The following is a 21,583-nucleotide window of genomic DNA, read 5'->3' on the forward strand; positions in this document are numbered from 1 at the left end:
CAGGAGTCTCCCCAGGGCCCATGTGCTCTGTTCTCTCTCTTCAGGACCTTTGCTGCGCTGATTCCTCTGCCAGGAAATTCCTCCTCCCCCAGCTTGTTGACTCCACTTCAGTAGGGCTTAGTCTCAGTGTCTCTTTCCTGGCTACCCTTCCCTAACCCCTGGGAGGGGCGTCTGGGCTGGGACTCCCACTCACCCTTAGCATGGCACTCCACACCATCAGGGGCTGTCTGCTGCCTCCCCATCAAGAACTTAAGACTGTGGAAGGGTCTGCACCTCCTTATTTCCACACGCAGCATCTGGCTCTCGTCCACCAAATTAGAGGCATTTCCCCATCAGAATGGAGGCTCTTCTAGGACAGGAATTGTCTCCCTCATCAGATTAGAGGTATCCTCAAGTCTGGGGCTGTGTCTCCCCTCTTTGAAGGGGAGGCCCCTCAAGAGTCTGTCTCTGCCATCACAGTGGGGTTACCAAGACCCAGGATCATTTCTAATTTCGACTCCAAATCACTGCCCCTCCCCACCACCTTCCTCACAACCCTCACAGGCTGGGGGTGGGAGACGGAAGACGCCTCCCTCCACCTCACACATAACTCTTGGCTGGGGTCTGGTTGGCCCTTCCCAGGATCCCAAGATCAGGAAAGCTTGTTTGCTGTTCTTTGTGGGAAAGCAAGCCTCCCGTGGCATTCCCTAGCAACCACAAGCTGAACAGCTCAAACCAGCTGTCTGGCCAGCCTGGGAGAGGGGCACAGGCCCAGGGCCTGGAAGTCTGCAGCTCCTGGACCGGGCAGGGCACAAAGCCAGGCTGGTGGGAGCTGGGGCTGGGACCTGCCTGGGAGAGCCACAGGGGAGAGGCCTGCCCAACTCGGGCTGGGCCAGCCAGGCTCCTGCCAGGCCATCTGGAGCAGGACTGTCTGTGTGTGCTTGTGTGTTGGCCTGAGGAGTGCCTCCCAGGTCATGTGGGTGGCTGGGAGCTGTGGGGTTGTGACCCGGCCCTCCTAGCAAGCCTCTGGCTCCCCTGTGGTCAGTTTCACTTCTGACATCTGGTTAAGTTCACAGCTGGCCAGCTTCCTGCATGGCCATTTTCACTTTCCCTCTCCAAGGTCTGGCGGCTAAGGCCCCCACTCCGTCTTCATCCCACTTAACTCCACGGTGACACATGGGAATTTGCTGGATTTCTGTTAAAACTTCCCCGTTATGTGGGGGAGGGGGGCGGGAAATAGGACAGAAACTCACTGAGTTGGAAATTATACACAGGTCCCTACCACACACACACAACGCCCTACCAACTCAAACCATGTATGTTTCCAGAAAATCTCTGTACGATTTTTCTTTGTTTGCTATTTAATGTTCATCATTTATGTTTTATGTGTAGGTTTCAGGAGGACCCAAGAAATGATTACACAGGATGCAAGGGGCAGGTGACAGGGAGGGTGACAAGGAGTCTGGAGCTTACAGCTCCCAGCTGCGGGAGGGACTGGGCAAAAGGGCTCCATCTCAGCCCGAAGGGAGGCAGGAGGGGCCCCAGAACCAAACACATGCTAAAACATACTTGCAACCTCCAACCCCCTCCTTCGCTGCTGGGGAGGAAAATAAATACCTCAGACTCTGTCCCACTTCCCAAATTCACAGGTGAGGGGTCAGATGAGTTTCCTCCTCCTGTTACTGATTCAGGTCAAAGAAGTGCGGTCTATGTACAATGTCCCCAGTCCCTTATACAGAGGTGAGAAACCCCTTGGCTGGGGAGGGGGTGGCTGGCAGTATGCACCCTGCTCGGGGCTTGTTCATGCTAAATAGAGGGGGGCCACACTCATTCCAACATCAAGCAAAACGGGCCAGGAGGGACCTCACGGCCCCTTTCTGGTACCAAGCTAGGGAAGAAACAGTCCTTTGAAGGGTCGTCTCAACTCACAAGAGACCCTCGATGGGCCACACTCTAACTCCATTTCTTCCAGCTGCGTTCCCACACTGGTCCACTTTTCTTCACTGCAGCCTCCGGGGCCCAGCCAAACCCGTGCTTGCAGGGAAAGGGTGGAGGGGGGAGCATTCCTCCACGTGCAGGTCCTTGTAAGGCAGGCGCCAGCTCAAGCCTCAGTCGTCCTTGGCCCGCCAAACCCGGGGGTGAGGGAAGACGGCGAGCAGAGTTCAATTCCCTTCGACGCTTCTCTGGCAGCTGCCCCAGTAGGATCCGGCCTCGGCCCAAGAGAAAGAACTCTTGGAGAGAAGCAAGATTTCTCATCCTGTGTGTGTCTCTGTGAATCTGTGTGCTGCAGGTTGGCTGAGGGGGGAGGTCCTTAGTCCCCAGCCCCCAAGGCTGACTCCAGGGGAAGATGCTGCCTGTGTTAGCTCCAGGTCTGTGCTGGGATGGCAAATACTTACAGACTGGCCACACCACAGATGTCACATTGACGTGCCTGAGGGGACAGGCAGAGGGAAGCTGCACCCCTCGCCACAAACCCCGACCCTGACTGGGGTCAGGACAGACCAGGGGGTCAGGCCTTGGGTGAAGCATGAGCCCTGCACAGGGGCTGGACAGGCCTGGAGAGGGTGAAGAGCAGACTGGTTTTGGCTGTGAGACACTTGCCAGAGGGTTGTCTGGTCCCCTCCAGCAAGCCTGAGGCCTGCACCCCTCATTCAGGGTGAGGGGGCAGGCAGCTCATCTTTGGCTTCTCCATTGTTGGATGCTTTGGGCAAATGACCTCTCTCTGGGCCTCACGGTCCTGTACGACGAGGGGGATAGACTAGATTTCAACCCCGTTACCAGCTCTGATAAACCTCTGAGGCTCTTCATCTTAGGCCACAGGGGAGGAGGGGAGGGGGCTGAGGGAGGTTTAGGCCACAAAGGTGCTCCCTTGTGCCCCAAGTTCACAGTGTAGTATCCATGGCTCTGCTTCCTCAGTCTCTCCGTCTGAGTCTCTGGAGCCTGGTCATGCCCCCAACACCATCCCTGGTGTCAGCCCCCCAGATATGACAACCTGCTCAGGCGGGAGGGGCTGACACCCCGAGAAGCAGGGCGAGAAGCGAGCAGGAGGCCTGAGATGGCGACGGGGCAGAGAGGGTGGGAGAGGATGCAGGGGCACCTGCAGCACGGGAGGGAGAAGCAATGACTGGAGGCGGCGGGGCCGCACGGGGGCAGCGACTGGGCTGAGGCCCTGCCTGGAGGCAGGCAGCTCTTCCCTGCGGGGTTGGCTGGAGCATCGGTCGTCGGAATGCGGGGGCAGGGCAGGGGCTCCCGGCCGGCTCACACGGGGGACGTGGCCGTGGACTCGCTGCACAGGCTCTCCACGATGTCAGCCCGCTGGATGCGCCGCAGGGCCGCCAGGAGGGTGTCGAGCGTGGCACTGTCCTGGGCGGCCCAGCTGGCCAGCAGGGCACGGGCTGGGCAGGCCTCGTGGGTGAAGGAGTCTATGTGCTCAGGCTGGTAACCCAACTCGCCTGCCAGATGCCGCCAGGTATCCCCCGCAGAGCCGTTGAGCAGCTTCTCTACCTCCTCCCGCTTGGCCAGCGGCAGGCTGCTGTACAGGCCTCCATCACCCTTGAGGGCTGCCAAGAACCCAGGGGGAGTCAGACACTACCCACTAGACCCCCTTTCTCCCACAGTGGGTGTGGGGGCCTGGAATAAGACCCAAGAAGGGCTGAGGCATTTCTCCTCTCAGTCTGGGGAGGACCCAAGACCCTAGAAGCAGAGGGATGCCCAAGATGCAGTCCTAGATGTGGGCAGGGCAGCGGAGGCACCTGGGGGTTGCTGACTCATGTCTCCTCCTCATCCTTAGCTCCAGAGCCATCCCCAGCCCCTAACTTGCCTGCCCCCACCCCCCAGCAATTAATCAAGGCAGAGGAGACAGGACTTCTGGTCCTAGACTCAACTGCAGCCAAGTGTCTGGAGCTGGGCTATGGGCTACCAATTAGGGGACATAATTAACTACTCGTTCCCCAGAAGTCCTGGGCAGGAGGCTAATTGCAGCCACTTTGAGGAGTAATTAGCTCTGGGGGACAATTAGCTTGATGAGTCTAGATGCTCCAGTTTGTCAAAGCTTCTGTTTCCCAAGTCATTCTACTGGCAAGGGCCTCTCCTACCCACTCTCTCATCCCACCTCTTCCATCCTTCCACCCAGAGGCCTGCAGGCAGCCCCTTTGCAGTCCCTCCTACAGTCTAACCTTAATTACTCCTGTTCTCCCTGCCTCAGTACCCCGCACTGCCCCCCGCCGCCCCCGGCCAGCCCTGCTACTCACCCTGGCCTGCAGCAGTCTGCGTGTGGGGCTGCTGGTCATGCAGGCTCTGGCTGTCCACAGAGATGCCGCTGTCACTGTGCAGCTTTTCTCCCTCTGGTGGGGGCGTCTGGTTCACGGGTCGGCTGTTGGCTCCTTGCTTGTTCTGCTTGCAGCTGTTCCACCTGGAGCCAGAGCATAGGCCCAGTCTCAGAGCCTGAGGAGCCACATGGCCACGTGGCTAAAGTGTCTGTGCTCTGGCGCGCGGGCACCAAAGGCCTGGTGGGGGCTGGTCCCTAACCCCTGCCCAGCACGGGAGGCTCTCTACATACCTGTCCTCTACCTACCTTTCCCCGGCCCACACCAGAAGCACCGTGAGGGCACAGCGGTGCCCAGGGCTTGGTGTATGTGGCCAGTGTTTAGTAAATGTCCATGAGATGAATGGTGCACAAATAAATGACTTCCCAGGATTTCACTTTTCCCAATCTTTCCTTCTAAAGTACTCCCACATGTGTGCTGGCGTACGGGTAAGGATTTCCCCTGCTATTATAAGCAATAAGGAAAAGCTAAAAGCACACCAAATGTCCATCGATAGGAGATTGGTAAAATAAATTATACTCCACCCATATTATTGAATGAGCAGTTATAAATAATCAGATAATTCTATATGTTCTGAGGAAAGCTCTCCCAAGGGAGATCAGTGAAAAAGCAAGTTGTCCAATATGTAGAGTGTGATCACATTGATGTTAAAAAAAAAAAGCCAACCTGTGTGTACATATAACTATAAAAGGTTTTATACACATGTGTTTATGGGGAGATAAAAGGAGGTTTTACTACTTTTTGCTTTACAAGACATTGGTCTTCTCTGCATTATCCCAAAAACCATGTTATTTCTTTGATGATTTTTTTTCTAAAGAATGGAAAATGCATTTAAACATCTAGAATGCTTTCGAGGTCTTCTCCACATCCTGGATTTCTGGACATGAGTCCCGTAACATCCATGTGTGACATAGGAAAGAAAGATACACACACACACACACACACACACACACACACACACACACACACACAGGTAACTGTGTGAATAAATGGGGTCCAGGGAATGAGGATGCAAGCAGCTGGTAAAAGCAGCTCTGTGTGCAGCTGGAGGCTGAGGAGTCAGGTAGGGGCGCACAGTGGGGAGGTGCTGGCACCAGGGCGGGACAGGAACAATCCCCTTCCTTGCCTCCTGCTGACCTGCCACACCTTGAAGTAAAAACTTCAGGGTGAGGTTGATGGCAAGTGCGGATGAGCTTGGTTTGGGGTTGAGTTAAAAGAGTGTGTGCATTTTCAGGTCATGGTCACAGCGAAGCTCTCCCTGAGGCCAAAGATCTGGCTCCCTGTTTCAGGTTCCCCCTCTCACCTCTTGAAGGCGATGTAGGCCACAAGGCCCACAACCACCGCAGCCAGGATGGAGCAATAGACAGGGATGAGGTTGTCGGCGGTACCTCGGGTCACCACAGGCTGGGAACTGCCCATCACCGTGGTCACCACATCTGACACAGTGCTGGTCACCAGATCTTGCTCTGGAGGTACCTCAGGCTCCTGGGTGCTGGGGTCTGTGCTTTCGGAGCCCTCTGGGGGCGTGGCCCGTGTAATCCAACGTCCAGGGATCTCTGGAAGAAAAGGCTACAGGAGTGAGGACCCACTTTCCCTCGAGTCCCCCCACTAGGTTCTGACCCCCCGAGCTTTACCCCAGCCCTGGCCCGGCCCCAGATGCTTGTATGCCCAGCGGCTACACATACAGGGGTGGGCTTGGATTGGATATATGACATCACGATGGAGGAGAAAACCAAGGATCTAAGAATCAACAGCCCTCGGCCCCCTTCAGCTCTGTTACTGACTTCCTGTGTGACTCTGGACCAGTTCCTTCAACTCTCAGGACCTCAATTTCCATATCTATAGAATGGGGATATTGAAAGAGATAGTCTTTAAGCTCCTTTCCATCTCAGGGAAAGCTGTGACCCTAGAATTCAACTCTGCCTACTCTGGGTACCCAGAAGCCTCGCCTGGAGATAAACACACAAAGAAGGAAATAAGCACTGGGATGCCTCCAGCTGAAATCAGGCTAGCAAAATATAATTTCTCTGGCCCCAGGTTGTCCTAGTGGTCCCAGTCACCCCTGTCCTAAAGAAGGATAAGAGTAATCGGGTGTGGCAGAGAGGTACTGTCCAATGCACCACCCTCTGAGAGCTGGCATCCAGCCTTCTTTCCAGTCTCTCGTGTCCTAGCTCTAAGCTCAGGCAGGGTGGGGAGGTGCACAGCTGGCTCGCTTCCCTCCAGCCGGTCCATGGATAGTGGCTAGCCTCTATTTCCTGCCTTGTGTAGCCCCCATACCATCTGATCTTGCCATCCAGAGAAGACATGTCTGACAGCCCAAACCCAAGTGGGAAAGAATGAGGACTGCTGGCGGAGAGCAAGCCCACAGACCAGGCACTGCCCTGTCTCAGAGGAAGGAGACTGCTCTGCCACCTCTTTAGGTTCTTTCATACCAGCTGGGCATTGCCAGCCCCCCTCGTAGGGGACTGAGCACTCCCTGGCAGCAGTGGGTGGTATTTTCCATTCTATCACCCAGCTGAAGGCAGTACCCGGGGTTGTGGGCTCTGGATGACCTGGGGGTACCTGTCTGGGCAAAGCTGCCTACTCCATCTATCCTCGCTTCCCATGCCTGAAGCAGGGAGGGAACACAGACAGGACATGCCACCAGGGTGAAGGGTGGGCACTATGCTCCCCAGATCTGCCCCACTCAGCCCTCAAGTTTGCCCACCCAAATTGGAGTTGAAGCTGCCCACTGGTTTCCTAGACCTCCTTGGCTCAAGGCAAAGATGCTTCAAAGGCCCCCATTTTCAGCACCTTCTAAGGAATACGGTCCCCAGATGTGACTCTGGAATCCATCTGGCTGGCACTGGCGAGGGGCTGCCATCTGCTGCCCTATCCCTCCCCTCCCTCATCTCAGTCCTGGGGAGGACAGGGTGGAAGCGGTGGGGCAGGGAGTGGAGGAGACATAGCCCTACCTTCTGACAAGGCACTGGTTTGGGGAGGGTCTTCTCTTGCCTGGCTAGGGCCAGCTGGAGGGGCAACCTGAGCCCTGAGGCTGAGGGTACAGCTCTGCTCAAGTGACCCGAACCCAGAGGCTGAAGGCACGGTTAGGTGGAAGGCCAATGAATCAGGCATCACAGAGATTTAGGAGCAGAGGGGAAGAGCTGAGGGAGGGTGGTAGCCAGACCAGGCTGAAGACAGCGCTTCCAGGGCGCTTCCCCCTAGTCTCCCGAATGCCCCCCTAACAGAGGGCGAGGATGAGATCCAGATGTGACCACGTCCTCTGGCATTCCAATCCACTAAGCCCCTCGCAGGTCCTGACAGCCGTTTCCGGCATAGGAGCTCTCAGACTTGGCGGGGGTGGGTGGAAAGAAGGACAGGGTTACTCCTCCTAAACCCAAATTTCTTTAGTTGAGGGCTAGGGGGTCAGGTTCTGCCCCCAAGGTGGGTGAGTCACCATGTGGACCCCTGAAATGTATATGCAAGGAATATACCCTGCACTGGAGGGGAGGGGGAGAGCCAAACTACCACAAATCAAATTCCACTTCCTGAAATGCTCCCCCCTGCCCTGGAGCTGACATGTAACCCTTCAGAGGGAGAAGGAGAAGAGGGGCAGGGACAAACACACCCCTTCAGGGTGGCTGGAAAAGCAGAGCAGTATCTGAAAGGAATCTGTGAATGCCCGTAAAGGCAGAGTCCACCCCTCTCCCAGCTGGCACCTTTCTTTGCTCTAACCGCACCCCTAACTCCCACCCTCCACCAGCTGGTCCCAACTTGCCCACAGAAGCGTGCCACCCGCTGCCCGCTGCAGGCTGCTGAAACTCCCCCTGCTCTGCCCTGCGCCTGATGTTACTTGCCTGTCTCCTGGCCCAGGGCAACTACCACCGGAACTACCACATCCCACTCCTCCACCCCAACCCCGCATCCCAGGGCAGGAAGCTTCACACACATGCTTGGCCTCAGCCTAGCTTAACAGCCCTCTCCACCCTGAGGTCCTGGCACCAGAGGATCACAGGATTTAGAAGGCCGGTACGGGTGTGTCAAAGCAGAGGCTCTCCACAGCAGGGGATCTGCCTCCCCCATCCGACCGCGGGCAGACTGAAGGCAGAGGCTATGCTGCCCCCACCACAAAGGGGGATCTCCTGGGAACTAAGTGCTGGGACCACGTCTCCCTCAGCAGACTGGGGCAAAGGCCAGCTCTCTCCTGTCCCCAACTCAGGGCTCCCAGAAGGAGGCACTTGTTGCCTGCTCAAAGTGAGAGAGCACCCTGAGGGTTAGGTCCCAAAGGGAAATAGCTAAACAGGTGCCCAGTCATAGAGCGACAGAAAGAAAAGGCACTGTCAACCTCTCCCCCAAGATGGATGTCACCAACCAGAGGACCAAAACAGTTCTGCCCTGACTACCACAGGGCTTCCTCCAGGAACTTCCATGCCAGGAACTGCCCATCCGACTAAGGTGGGCACACCCAGCTCCCATCCCCCTGGGGAGCCGAAGGCCCTCCACACGCACCTGCCTCATCCTCAGGCTCCCAAACCCCAGGCCTGCTGCTTCCCTTTCCTTCTCTGTCCCAAAGCCCCTGTTCCCACCATCTCCTTACTGTTCCCTGGGTCTCACTTCATCCTTGGCTAAACTGTAACAGTGACTTCTGACCCCTCCCCAACAAGTTGAAGTGAACCAGCCCCCTTCCCTAACCCGGAAACCCTGTGACCAGTAGGAACCCTAGGTCCAGAAACCAAAGTGACCTTCTTGATGTCACTCAGTAAGTGACAGGGTGGTGGACTCCATCCGAAGTCCCAGAGCCACAATGGGGCTCAGAGCCAAAGGGTCCTCAGACCCCTTCTCCAGTTCAGAGAGTCTACCCCAGGCTCAAACATGCACTGTCTGTGCCCTGGCCACGGAGGCCACCTCTCTGCCACTCATCGGCCACCCACCCAGGCCCGAGCCCGCAGCCACCGATTACCAAAGCGTGGAACCCAGTGCGGCCTGGGAGGATAAGGATGGCTTTCCAAACACTTGGCCCAGAGGGGCTAACAGTGCATGGGGTCCTTTGGTGGGAAAGATCAGGAGGGCGTCTGCTGGCTCGAGGCCATGGGGGCTGCCCCTGCAGGCCGTGGCCGGACCCTTGCAGACCCTGCCCGCCAGGGTGGGCGCCCTCTGCACCGCGCAGCCCCAGCTCTCACCCTCGCACTCCGCGTCAGCCCAGCGCGTGCACGCGCGCAGCTGGCGCTCCGTGTCCTCGCACACAGTGCAGGGCAGGCAGGGGTCCACGTGGTTGGCCTCGTCAGAGTACGTGCCGTCGGGGCACTCCTCACACACGGTGTTCTGCTTGTCCTGGCAGGAGAACACGAGCCCCGAGCCCGCCTCGCACACGCGGCACGCCTCGCAGCGGCCGGTCGTCTCGTCCTGGTAGTAGCCGTAGGCGCAGCGGCACACGGCGTCGTCGGCCTCCACGCAGGGCGCCGACATGCTCTGCAGTCCCACGCACTCCGTGCACGGCTTACACGGCTCCGTGGCGCTCACCACGTCTGAGAAGGTCACGCCTGAGGACAGAGGGGTGTGCAGGATGGGGGTGGGGGAGCCACACCCCGAATTTAGTTGCCCGTCCTTGGGGCACTTGGGACGCTGGAGGCCCTCCCGCCCCATCCCCGGAGCCCCTCGGCCCACCTCGCCCCCCTTCATTGACACCCGCTTCTCCCGCCCGTCTCTGATTCCGGGTGTGGGAAAGCTGGGAAGGAGAAAGGGAGCCAGGAGCCCCATACTCCGGCCCCGGAAACTCTGGCCCTGAAGTCTCAGGGGGTAACACAGCTGGTGCCGGTAAATTTCTTGGCAGATTCTCTCCGGGAGTTCCCAGCATGATTAAGGAATAATCTGAGCGTGGTTCCCACCCAGCCCTTCCCCCAGGCCAGAGCTGAGCTGTGAACCCAGCCCAGGCATGGCCAGCCTTCCCAGAGAGCCTCAGCTGCCCTTCCATTTCTATCCGCACAGGCAGAGGCTCAGGTGTGGCCTGAATGGGAGTGACTAGGGTTAGATGACAAAATCTCCCACCCATGGCGCTACCCCACGCTGCTGAAGGGCTTGGCTCTAGAGGGCAGGGATGGGACTCCTAGTAAGAAAGGCACAGCAGGAGGGGTTGAAGCTAGAAGGGAAAAAGGACTTGTGTGTGTGGTCCCTCTTTGCACAAGGCAGAGAGGACCCTGGCATCCCTCCCCTTATGGAGCATGAGTCAAAGGGCATGAAGGAAAAATTTCTAAGCTCACTCTTGACGCACACGCTGGAGTAAGGGGACGGATGCCAGGGTCCTCTCTGCCTCGTGCAAAGAGTGGGTAGGCACAGAGCCAGATCTTCTTTACCCCTTCTAGCCCAGGGTGGAGAACTCCATGCCAAACTGAATCCAAGAGAATGTATCCTTGCTCCAAGGGCAGGAAGAGCACACAGTTAGGATCTGAGAACTGGGGAAAGACGGTAGCTCAGAATGCGGAAGCAGAGGTAGCAGATTAGGATCCCAGTGGAGGGAAACTGGGGCTTGCTGTGGGGGTCCTATCTTAACCTTCTCTAACGGCATCCAGACACAAGATGGAGCACAGGGTCATTATCTTAGAGGTTGGGATTAGGGCTGGAGAAGCAAAGAAGGAAAAAAGCAGAGAGAAGTGAAAGGGGCAGCAGTTGGGAGAGGGGGGCGGGGTGGATGGAGAGAAGAAAAGATAGAGATGGGCCTGGAGGGAGCCTTCAGTTTCAACTCACTTCTGGCAGAGCAACTCCTGTGTTTCTCTTCCTAGGCATCGAGCAGATCTGGATTCAAAACCTGCTTCCATCACTTTATTAGCTGTGTGACTCTGGGTGTCTTACTTAACCTCTCTGAGCTTTTTTCTTTCTCTGTAAAACTGGGAATAATGTCTCCGTTCACAGGGTTTTGGTGAGGAATAAGTGAAATTCCACCATAAAGCACTTGACACACAGCAGGGATCCTGTAACAGTTGGGCCCCTGGGGTGGGCAATGACAAATTCAGTAGCAGGCACAGTCAAACAGAAAGGACTTCCAAACATAAACAGCAAAGGCAAGATGTCCAATTTATACAAGAAGCTCCTATCTCGTTGGCATGTGGCAGTGGGGTGGGTCTAGCCACATGGGAAGGGAAGGAGAGGGCCCTGCTTATGGGAAAATATAGAAAATTAGCAGCGAACTCCTAGGAGAGAGTTTTAGGGAGTGGGAAAAATGTGGTCTTTTTTGGCAGAGAATGAAGGCAGGAGCTTAATGGGTTTCCTTGTGGAAACGTTTTGAGGATAGAGGGAAAGTCCGCTGGGGTCTCCATCCCATAAAGTAGACTTTTAAAGGCAGCCTGTTAACACAGCTGGGGGAGGGCGGGAAATGTGAGAGAAGAAGAGGAAGGGAGGGGAGTGGAGGGAGCAAGTGGGATTTCTGAGCTCCCTCTCTGCTCCTGTCTCCCCTCCCCTTCCCTGGAGATGCCCTCTCTCAGCCTCCTGTATCCCAGCCCTTGCTTTGACAGAAGGATTAGGGTCCCATCCTGGGAGACTTACAGTCCAAAGAGAAAAGGTCCTGGGTGAGAGTCTAGGAAATGAGAGGAAAACATGGGAGATTCCAGGGCAAGTGTGATTGGCTAGTCCTGCCCTGGGATAGAAACCCTGTTAGGCTAGGGCCAGGGGAGGTACCCAGATGGCAAGGTAGCAAAGGGATGTCTAGCCTTCCCTACCTGGCATCCCTCTGCTGGGGGATGGAGTTACAGGATCCACAAGCACAGAAATAGGAAAGCTGTGTTTGGGACACCAAGGAGTTGGGGTTGCCTGAAGGAGGGATGCTGTGTGCAGTGTGGTGCCTGGAGGTGGTGGTGGTGGCAGCGGTGGCAAGACATTCAAGGTAAGACAAGCGGATCCAGAGTTCCCAGTTCCTATACCCTGGTCCCAACATGATTGAAGAACAATCTGAGTAGAGTTCCCACTGGCCCCCCGGGGGGCACGGAGTGTCAGGTAGAAGGCAGGACCTAACTGTCGACAGGAAAGGTTTCCAGACAGAGTCAGGAAAAGGGTTCATGGCCTGAAAGCAGCTGGTGGCGGGGGGCATCCATCAGAGATGAGACAAGGGCACAGAATTTCAGATCACAGACCCACCACCTCATCCAGCACCTCTGGAAGATGGGGTTCTCTCCCCTCCTCAAGGAAATCCCAGGTAGGAATGGCCACAGCGCCCCTCCCCGCTGATGCACCCAGCATCACTCCCCAGTAAGGACATCCTTGTAATGCTCCAACCCCCATCCCTGTAGCCTGGGGAAAACCCTGTTTCCTCTGTCAGGACTGGAGTACAGTTGCCCTGGAGAGCAGTGGTGGGGCAGGGTGGTGGTGGTGGTTGGGTAGTGGGAGGTGCTGGGGGCTGATGGGTGTTGGTAGCCACACCCTCCCAGGATCCCCCAAGGTCAGTCTCCAGGGTAGCTAGGATTTGATCCTCTTCCCCTCCCCCCAAATGCACCGAGGGTAAGTGGCAGCCATTGATTTTGCACAGCAGATGATATTTTTAGCTGATCTTAGCATCAGCTACTCCTCCCACCTAGCCACACTCTTCTACTAGGCCTCTCTACTTGGGGGCTGGGAACGGGCACCCCCTGGGCATCCCCCATCAGGCCCCCTTCTCCCTCTGCATACTTCCCTCATCCATAGACTCACTTATGGCACCCATGCGGCGGTGGGCAGGAGTTCCTGCCAGAACCCAGAGCGCCTGAAAGGCCTCTACTGGGCATGCCCGCCAGTCCCCTTGCTCTCCCTTCCATTCTGCTCTTCTTCCCCCACCAGACACTTTCTACTTACTGTCCAGGCAGGGTTCACACACGGTCTGGTTGGCTCCACAAGGCTGGGCCACACCCTCACCCAGGTTGCAGGCTTTGCAGCACTCTCCGCTGTGGGTGTACAGGCCCGTGGGGCACGCCTCCTTGGCACCTCCAAGGGACACCTGGATGGGGGAAGATCAGAAGGTCAGACTGGCAAGAGAAAGGGGACAGGATGTATTCTGAGGGAGCAAACACCCCTTCCTAAAGCCTTCTATTGGAACCACCTGGCCTGGGATGAGCTCACCAGGGAGGCTTTGGCATTTGAAAGCTGACAGGGAAGAAGGGCAGGGGGACAGCACACCCCTGCAAGCTGCTGGGTTGTGAGATCAGAGCCTCGGATGCTGACCTTCTGCAAAGTTCACCTTGGGGTTACAGTAACTCCTGGAATCCCAAGGATACACCATGTGGGGAAGGTAACCTGAGGACCAGCAGAGGGCCTTTGGGCGGCGGTCAGGAACCAGCAGCCAAGTTGCAGCTTGCTCAGGGCTCCCAGCCAAGGGGACAACTTGAAGCTGAAATCTAGCCCAAATGCCACTTGCTAAGCTGCACACCTGCGTCTACCCTGAGGAGAATCTTTTTCTAAGAAAGCCTAGCAGAGCTCTACTCTCAGTCCTTAATCCTACCATTCCATATATTAAGTATCAAATGGGAGGTGTCTGTACCCAAGAACAAAAGGCAGAGGGATGGGACCTTGGGTTCAAATCCTGACTCCACTCTGGGAATTCCGACCTGCTCATTTCTCTCAGAGTTTTCATCTCTCTGGACAGATAAGAGACGGAGACAGCTCAGGGCCAAAGCAAATGAACAGCCAATCATCAGGACTCTGGTGCCAAGACGGGGGGGGGGGGGGGGGGGGGGGAAGGGCGCCTGTTACCAATGAGAAAGTGGCTGCTCTCACCACCCAGCAGCCCTGCTCCCCCAGGGTTTGATTTCCAGCCACCAGCCCTTTCCTCCCTGCCCCCATACAGTCAGTGGGAACAACACTGCAAACAGCGGAAAGGGGAGTCAGATTCTTGCTGCCGAGGCATCTTTGCTCATGGATGGAATGATTTAGCACCAGATTCCCTAGAGGGAGGGGCTGCTGGCAGATTGCTTTATATTTCTGTTCCTTGAAAAAAATCTTAACGTCTAATAAAACTCCACAGCCTGTTTCCCTGGCTCTAGACCACGCAGTTCCCATTTGATACTCAGAGGAAGTATGGGCTCTTGGGTCATGGGACTAGAGAGGAGCCGTAAGGATCATTTGGGCATTCCTTGCTTCCACATTGGCCAGAATGGCTCCCAATACTCCTTTCCCTTCAGTCCTTTCAACTGTCCTGAGGTCTCACTAGGGTTCAGGGGAGGCAGGGGGATAGACAGGTTGGATCAGTCTAGGAGGCAGCCTGCAGTCCTCAAGAGACTGGTAGGGAGGGTACAGGCAGCACAGGAGGGGAACCTTGGGTGTTGCCACAGTCCATTCCCAGGTGGCAGGAACACAGTGCTGGGACCATCTGCAGACCAGAAGCCTTGGCCCCGGGAGAGGGTAGTCCCAGATGCAGGCTTTCCCCCAGGAGGTGAGCAAGATTCCAGAAGGGTCTGTCTGGATTTCTTTTCATCCTTCAGTGGTCTGCTTAAATGGCACTTCATCGGGGCACTGGTCCTGTGGCCCCAGGCTCTGCTTCATCAGGCAGAGCTGCCCTGTCACATGTCCTCCCTGTTCACTCCTGTCTGCTCTGATATTCTACAGAGTCCCCCAGTGGACTGTCAGATCCCTGAGGCCAGGGACTCTGGTTGCCTCAGTGCCTGTGATGGTACCTGGCACATATTAGGGACCCAACATGTATACTTATGGAATATTTGCTGCTGCTGCTGCTGCTAAGTCGCTTCAGTCATGTCTGACTCTGTGCGACCCCACAGACTGCAGCCCACCAGGCTCCCCCGTCCCTGGGATTCTCCAGGCAAGAACACTGGAGTGGGTTGCCATTTCCTTCTCCAAGGCATGAAAGTGAAAATTGAAAGTGAAGTCGCTCAGTCGTGTCTGACCCTTCGCGATCCCCTGGACTGCAGCCCACCAGGCTCCTCCGTCCATGGGATTTTCAAGGCATGAGTACTGGAGTGGGGTGCCATTGCTTTCAACATATTATACGGCCTCAATTAACTAGCACTTCAGGGACTGACTTTCTGGATAGCTTTGCTATTCTCAGCTAACGTTTCTCACTTTACCTATGGAGGCTGCACCTTCCTCCTTCTCTGGAACATGCCTTCACAGTTTCCCCATGACTCAGGGACTCAATATTTACATCAACAAGTATTCCAGGATGCAATGCAGTGAAGCCCTGTGCTCTTTATCCCAAAGTAACACACTTTTGTCTCTTTGAGTTCCCCCGTCAGCGTTTCTTACAGTTCTGCCTACTCCCTTCCTGTCAGGATATCAGTTGTCAATCCTCGCCGCTGCTAGTGGGACCTGAGCAGCCCCTCCCCCATTCTAATTTCTGGTGGCTCAGTGGTAAAGAATCCCCCTGCCAGTAGTGCAGGAGACGTGGGTTCGATTCTTGGGTCAGGAAGATCTCTTGGAGAAGGAAATGTTAACCCACTCCAGTATTCTTGCCTGGGAAATCCTATGGACAGAGGAGCCTGGCCGGCTTCAGGGAAGACGGCTACAGTTCATGGGATAGCAAAAGAGCTGGACACGACTCAGTGACTAAACAACAACAAATTGAATCTTTAGAAAATATGTAACTAGCCCTGGGAAGAAGGTATATAAATCGAGTGTAAGCAGGATCTGAACTAGAAGAGGGCAATAGAGTAAAAAGTCTACCTTCGTCCTCTGGTGCCTTCACTGCTCTGATTACTGGCTCATGGCTTACAAGCTGGGTGACCTGGGACAGGTTTTGAATTTCTCTGTGCCGTAGTTTCTTTGTCACTAGGTAACCATGACAGTTTCTGCCTCTCAGGGCTGCTGGAGGCAGTAAATAAATGAGTATGGTGTTTATTCACTTTGGGACCTTTCTTTTCTCTTTTCCAAGGTCTTTTGTGGCTTTTGGCTGTGTTCCAGTTAGTTGAGGCTGGTAGAGAGACCTGGGCTCCAGATAGCTGAGGGGGTCTATCTGTGGCAGTCGTAAGCAGAAGGGCAGCCTCATGCAAGCCCCTCTTCTGGAAGCCTCCTCTCCCTGCGGCAGCCTGTGGTCCCCTCCCTTCTCCAAAGTCTTCCGTTTGGAATCCAGGCCACATAATTAGTAACCATGTGTTTCCTAAGCTTGTTTTGTTTTCTATTTCAAAACATTCCATATCTGCTACTTACTAGTATGCTGCTGCTGCTGCTGCTGCTAAGTCGCTTCAGTCGTGTCCGATTCTGTGCGACCCCATAGACGGCAGCCCACCAGGCTCCCCCGTCCCTGGGATTCTCCAGGCAAGAACACTGGAGTGGGTTGCCATTTCCTTCTCCAATGCATGAAAGTGAAAAGTGAAAGTGAAATCGCTCAGTCATGTCCGACCCCTCAGCGACCCCATGGACTGCAGCCTTCCAGGCTCCGCTGTCCATGGGATTTTCCAGGCAAGAGTACTGGAGTGGGGTGCCATTGCCTACTTTGGGTCAATTCTCAATTTCTCTAAGCCTCAATTTTCCCCCCTAAAACACTGGATTGGTGATATCTACTGTCTAAGCTTGCTTTGAAGATTAAATGAAATAAGGTATGTAACTCTGCCTGGTGCATAATAGGAGTTCAATAAATGTTGGTTACCAAAGAAGTGTTTTGTCTTATAGAGAGTGAGCTGCTGAGCCTGAAGGGTAGGTAGTGGGAGAGGAGAATTGAGCCATCCCCAAACAGGGGGAACCATCTCAGAGTAGGGGGCAGGATAGAAATGGAGAGAGATTTACCCACCAAGAGGAGTCTGAAGAGGGTATGCAGGCCAAAGGAGGCTGGCGAACGGCTGTGTTTAAAGTTAACTAACCAAGGGATCTTCCCAACCCAGGGATCGAACCCAGGTTTCCCGCATTGTAGACAGATGCTTTACCGTCTGAGCCACCAGGGAAGTCCAAACTAAGAGTTTCCAATGAGACAGGGTCCCTGATTCCTGGCAGGAGTCACAGTGCCATGAGGAAGAGGAAATATCACCTCAAACAGCTGTTCCAGAAGCTGAGGAGGAAGGCTTGAGGGACAGACGTGGAAACTGAGGCCCTCAGAGGTCATGCTGCTAAGTGGCCAAGTAGCACTAACCTGACTACACCATCTATTGGTCCAAGGCCCGGCAATCCTGGGAAGTGGGGTGGGAGGTCACTAGGACTCAGGCTAATTGTTCCAAAATGAGCAATTTACCAAAATGATAGACATATTTGCTTGAAATTTACATTTATTATACTTATTCCATTTTCAAGAATATTTGCAAATCTTTTTTTCCCACATCAAGGCTTTCAAGAAACTAAGGTGGAAATATGCTAAGGTGAACTGACTTTTAATAATTAATTAAAAAAAAAACTGGACAAAACAGAAAACACACCAAAATAGCTGAAAGAATTTGAAACTATAGGAAGGCTTCAGGGTGATGAGTCCTAACTATTCACAATAGCTTCAGCAACGGGTTCCTTAGGTGAATGGAGCCATTGGCTGGGTAAAGAGGTTGGAGAGTTTTCAAATATGGGAAGGGTCTTTTGAGACCAATGCAAACCCTGAGGAGGCACTGGTACATGCCCCCCTCCCATCCCTTGAAACAGGGGTGGAGTTTGAGGGGAAAACAAGATCTAATTACTGCAGGAAGACTTTGAAAGGGAGCAGGGCTCTGAGTGGGGGGAGTGAACGGGCTCAGTTACAAATCTGCGGTGCCAAGGGCATAAGACCAGGTCTAGTGGTGGTTCAAGACCACGTGTCCGTCCGTGATTTGGAAGGCTGGGCAGGGGAGTGTGCCTGGCATAAGGAGGAAAGAGTAAACTCCAAGCCAGGAATCCTGGGTTCCAACAAGGGCGCTACCACATACTAACTGGGGCAACTTGGTTTCCTCTCTGAAGGCCTGAGAGGTTCAGCTTTCTCAACTGTAAAATGGGAATAACTAGATTTGTTCTGCTGGGACAAGAGAAATTATCCAGGGTAGTGCGTGGCACACGGTAGGCACTCAACCAATTTTATTATTCCCACCTCTGCGCCTCCCACCCCAGGGAAGAATCTAGGCGCGTGAACGCGACCCGGCTGGCACAGCGGGGCGGGGACCCCTTCCCTCCCGGGGTTTCCTCCCCCACCCGCTCCTGTCCTCGCATTTGCTGTCCTAGTTGCATCCCTATTAGGCGCATTAGCCAGCCGGCGGCTCCGGTTACAGACGTCTGAATGACAAAGTGCCTCCATTACCGGCGCGGCCCGTCAGTCGACCCGCCGGGATGCGCTCCGGTTTCAGCACTCTCTCGCCGCGGCCCAGGAAGAAACTCGGACCGCTGCGGTGCGCAGGGCCAGCTCGTAGACAGCAGCCCCGCGGCGAGGCAGGCGCGAGAGCCGCAGGGGTGCGGGCGGCAGATTCTATGCGGGTCCACCTTCCCGAGCTCCCGGGCCCTCCATCCCCTGCTCCCTTCCTTCTCTCTATTCGGGGGACACTCTCCAGCCCAAATCCCGAGCCCACGCCCTCGCCCCTCCGGAATCCGCACTACTGGCTGCCCCAATCCCCAATCCCCGCTCCCGGCCACCCCTACCCCCGACCCCGCCCTCCGCCCCGGCCCCGGCCCCGGCCCCGGCCCCGGCCCCGGCCCCGGCCCCTGAGAAGCTTCTGTAACCCGCGGTGTTAGTGCGCAGACGTGCCCGCGGTCACTCGCAAATCCCCGGACGCAGCCACAGGTACTGACCGCCCCGGGGGGCTGTGCTGAGCTTCGGGGATGGGTCTCTGCCCATCCCAGCCCCCCTGTTCCCGCCCGCTCGCCGCCGAGACGCGCAGCTCTTCTCTGGAGCTGGGACGCCGGGCTGCCCCGTTAGACGTACGGGAGGTACCGAGCTGGCAGTCAGGTGAGGGGCAGTCTCCCTAGGGTTCTGGCTCAACTCGCTTGTGGGACCTTCCTTGACCAACTGGTTAAAACTCTCAGAGCCTCAGTCGCCTGTCTGTAAAATGGGGGGTTGGGGGCTCAGTGCTCAGAGGAGATGAAGACGGCAGGGAGAGTGAGGACGTCTCCATTGCAGAACCTTCCAGGGCACTCCCTTCACGGCCACACATCGGGTCCTGAATGTCCTGTCAGATCTACCGGGCGGACCTCGACGCTTTCTAAGTCCCGCAGTCCTTTGCCGAGATGTCTGAGAGCCTCTCTCTTGTCCCGAGCCGGGAGTCTTTCACCGAAAGCTGGGCGGGGCGCGGGCAGAACCCCGACCCCCTCCCCCCCGGTTAGCGGAAACGTAGCGAACGGTCGCGGCGGCGCTGCGGCAGGTTGACTTCACAGGGGTCCGGGTGGCGGGTGAAGCGCGCAGTCCGGGTCGCGCCAGTAGCGGCGATCGCGCAGCCTTCGCGCCGCAGCGCCCCCTGCCGGCCGCCCTCGCCGGCGCGCCCCCTCGGCGGCGCACCGCCTGGACCTTCCCGGCTCTGCGAGTCCCGCCTCTCTGCACCCCGAGAACTGGCAGCGGCCAGAACCTGTCAGACGACGCCTGCTTCGTCCCATCCAGTCCGCAGCTCTGCTTCTAACCGCGACAATAAGTGTGTAGCGGGAGCCCGCCGGTCGCTGGGGAACCGGGGAGGCGGGTTCGCCCTGGCGAGGTGGGCACTCCTTTCCCGGCCTCGGACCCCAAACCACAATTCCCCGACCGCGCGAGAGAGCGCGCGCGACACATGCGGGGAGAGTCTGTCTCTGCTCTCTCTTCTCGTCCCACTGTCTCTCGGCGGACAGGCGGGGCCCAGACCACTCAGCTCTGCTCTCCCTACTCCGTCCTCTCTCCTTTTGCTTCCCTCTCTCCACCTGCCTCACCAGCGTCCCTTTTCTGCCCTGCCTAACCCACCTCTCTCCCTTCAACAGAGGCTCCCCGAACCTCTCCCTCCCACGCCCCTCCCCCCACCCCATTGTCTGGCTGGTCTTCATTGTCCGACGCCCGGTCCCCTTGCCTCCAGTCCCTCCGTCCTCCTCCCACACCATTCTTATCTCCTCGTCTCCGGTTCCCCACCCCAACCACGCTCGCCCCTCACTTTTCTAGTTCCCGTCCCATTCCTCGTCCTTCTCTAGCCTGGGTTCCGTCCCACGACTCTCCAGAGATCAAGATGCTCAGAGGGAAAGTCGCCTCGAGATCCCGCATTCAAGCGCCCTCTTCCGAAGAACCCAGGCATCCGAGAGCCCCACGACTCTCTCCTGAGAGACCCCTCCCAGCTCCTCCACACACACCTCCTATGGCACACGAGGACCTGCTTCCGCGCGCCCCTCTTCTCCGCATCTTTACCTTAAATCTCAGAGTCGCCTCTTCGCTCTGAGAACCTGAGACGCTCCTCCGTGGATACTGGCATCATCGGAGCTCCTCTCTCGTCATCCACCGCCCCCCGCCCCACACCCGCCCCGCCGCCGCCGCCGCCGCCAGCATCTGGGACCCCAATGCTCTTTTCTGTTTTTCCTCAGGGAAACTTGGACTCATCGAGGTTTCGGTCCCGGGAAAGAGAGCGAGCTCCCCTTCCGTTAGCACTCACCCCCAGGAGCAGCAGCAGCAGCAGGCGCGGCCCGTCCATGGCGCGGCCGGCGGCACCTGACCCCATCGCCCGCCTCCCGCGGCAGCGCTCGGCTTTCAGTTCAGCCCGCTCCGCGGACCGATAGGGCTGCGCTGCGCAGCGCTCCAGCGCCAGCCCCTCAGAGCTGGCGGAGGCTCGGCTCCCTCTGGCTGCCGGCGGGAGGGGCTAGGAGAAGCCAGTGCGGCGGCCCCGCCCTCGCCCCGCCCAGCCCGCCCACCCCCGGAACCGCGCCCGCCCTCCCCGCGGTCTCCCGGAGGGGAGAGGCGGAAAGGGACCGTGCAGGGAGCCGCGCCCGTGAGCCCCGCTGCAGCTTCTCCGCACCCCGCCCTCAAAGCTTATCCCTGACCTGGTACCCGGCGCCTGACCCGCGCTGCTACGCGTCCGTCCCGGATGCTGTGGGCTCGGATTCCCTCTCTTGCGCATCTTTCCCTGCCTCTGGCTTCAGCTTCTTCCCCGGTGCCCTGCTCCCTACCCAGCCGTTATCAGCAGTAATGCTCACTGCCCGCCCCTCCTTTCATTTCCCGGTCTATACCCAAGTCCTTCTCTGCCCCTTCCCAGTGCGGGGTTGTCTCTGCAAAGGCCTAGGGGAAGGAGGGAGAGAGGTGGCAAGTGGTCTGACACGGACCACAGACAGCTGGGACGTTCAAGGAGGAGACCATCCCGACATCATTTGAATTCTCAAAAGACGGGTCTGAAGCGATCGCAGGTGTGCACACACACAAAAAGGAATACACACACTCCCGAGGTTACATACATATGTGCTTATGCAGTCGCCTATGCCCCCGCCATCCTCACGCAGTCCTGTGGACCGGTGCCTTCTGC

General features: G+C 56.7%; 1 protein-coding gene across 1 annotated transcript; it reads right to left on the reverse strand.

Moving 5' to 3' along the window:
* Positions 1 to 1,322: 1,322 nt before the first annotated feature.
* NGFR (nerve growth factor receptor) lies at positions 1,323 to 20,908 on the reverse strand. Its single transcript, XM_027974687.2, has 6 exons — positions 20,723 to 20,908; positions 13,098 to 13,239; positions 9,464 to 9,823; positions 5,608 to 5,860; positions 4,230 to 4,390; positions 1,323 to 3,539 (listed from the first exon to the last, which is right to left on the reverse strand). The coding sequence occupies exons 1-6, from the start codon at positions 20,786 to 20,788 to the stop codon at positions 3,238 to 3,240; spliced, it is 1,284 nt and encodes a 427-aa protein (XP_027830488.1). The 5' UTR covers positions 20,789 to 20,908; the 3' UTR covers positions 1,323 to 3,237.
* Positions 20,909 to 21,583: the final 675 nt, after the last annotated feature.

This window comes from Ovis aries, chromosome 11 (genome assembly GCF_016772045.2).
Source record: "Ovis aries strain OAR_USU_Benz2616 breed Rambouillet chromosome 11, ARS-UI_Ramb_v3.0, whole genome shotgun sequence".
Lineage (NCBI taxonomy): Eukaryota > Metazoa > Chordata > Mammalia > Artiodactyla > Bovidae > Ovis > Ovis aries.

Excerpts from the sequence above, each read along its gene's own strand:
- NGFR (XM_027974687.2), bottom strand. The coding sequence starts at position 20,788 with ATGGGGTCAGGTGCCGCCGGCCGCGCCATGGACGGGCCGCGCCTGCTG. Across the intron at positions 13,240-20,722 it reads TGCTGCTGCTGCTCCTGGGG|GTGTCCCTTGGAGGTGCCAA; the intron begins GTGAGTGCTAAC and ends TCCCCCATCCAG. Across the intron at positions 3,540-4,229 it reads GCAGACTGCTGCAGGCCAGG|CCCTCAAGGGTGATGGAGGC; the intron begins GTGAGTAGCAGG and ends GGTTCTTGGCAG.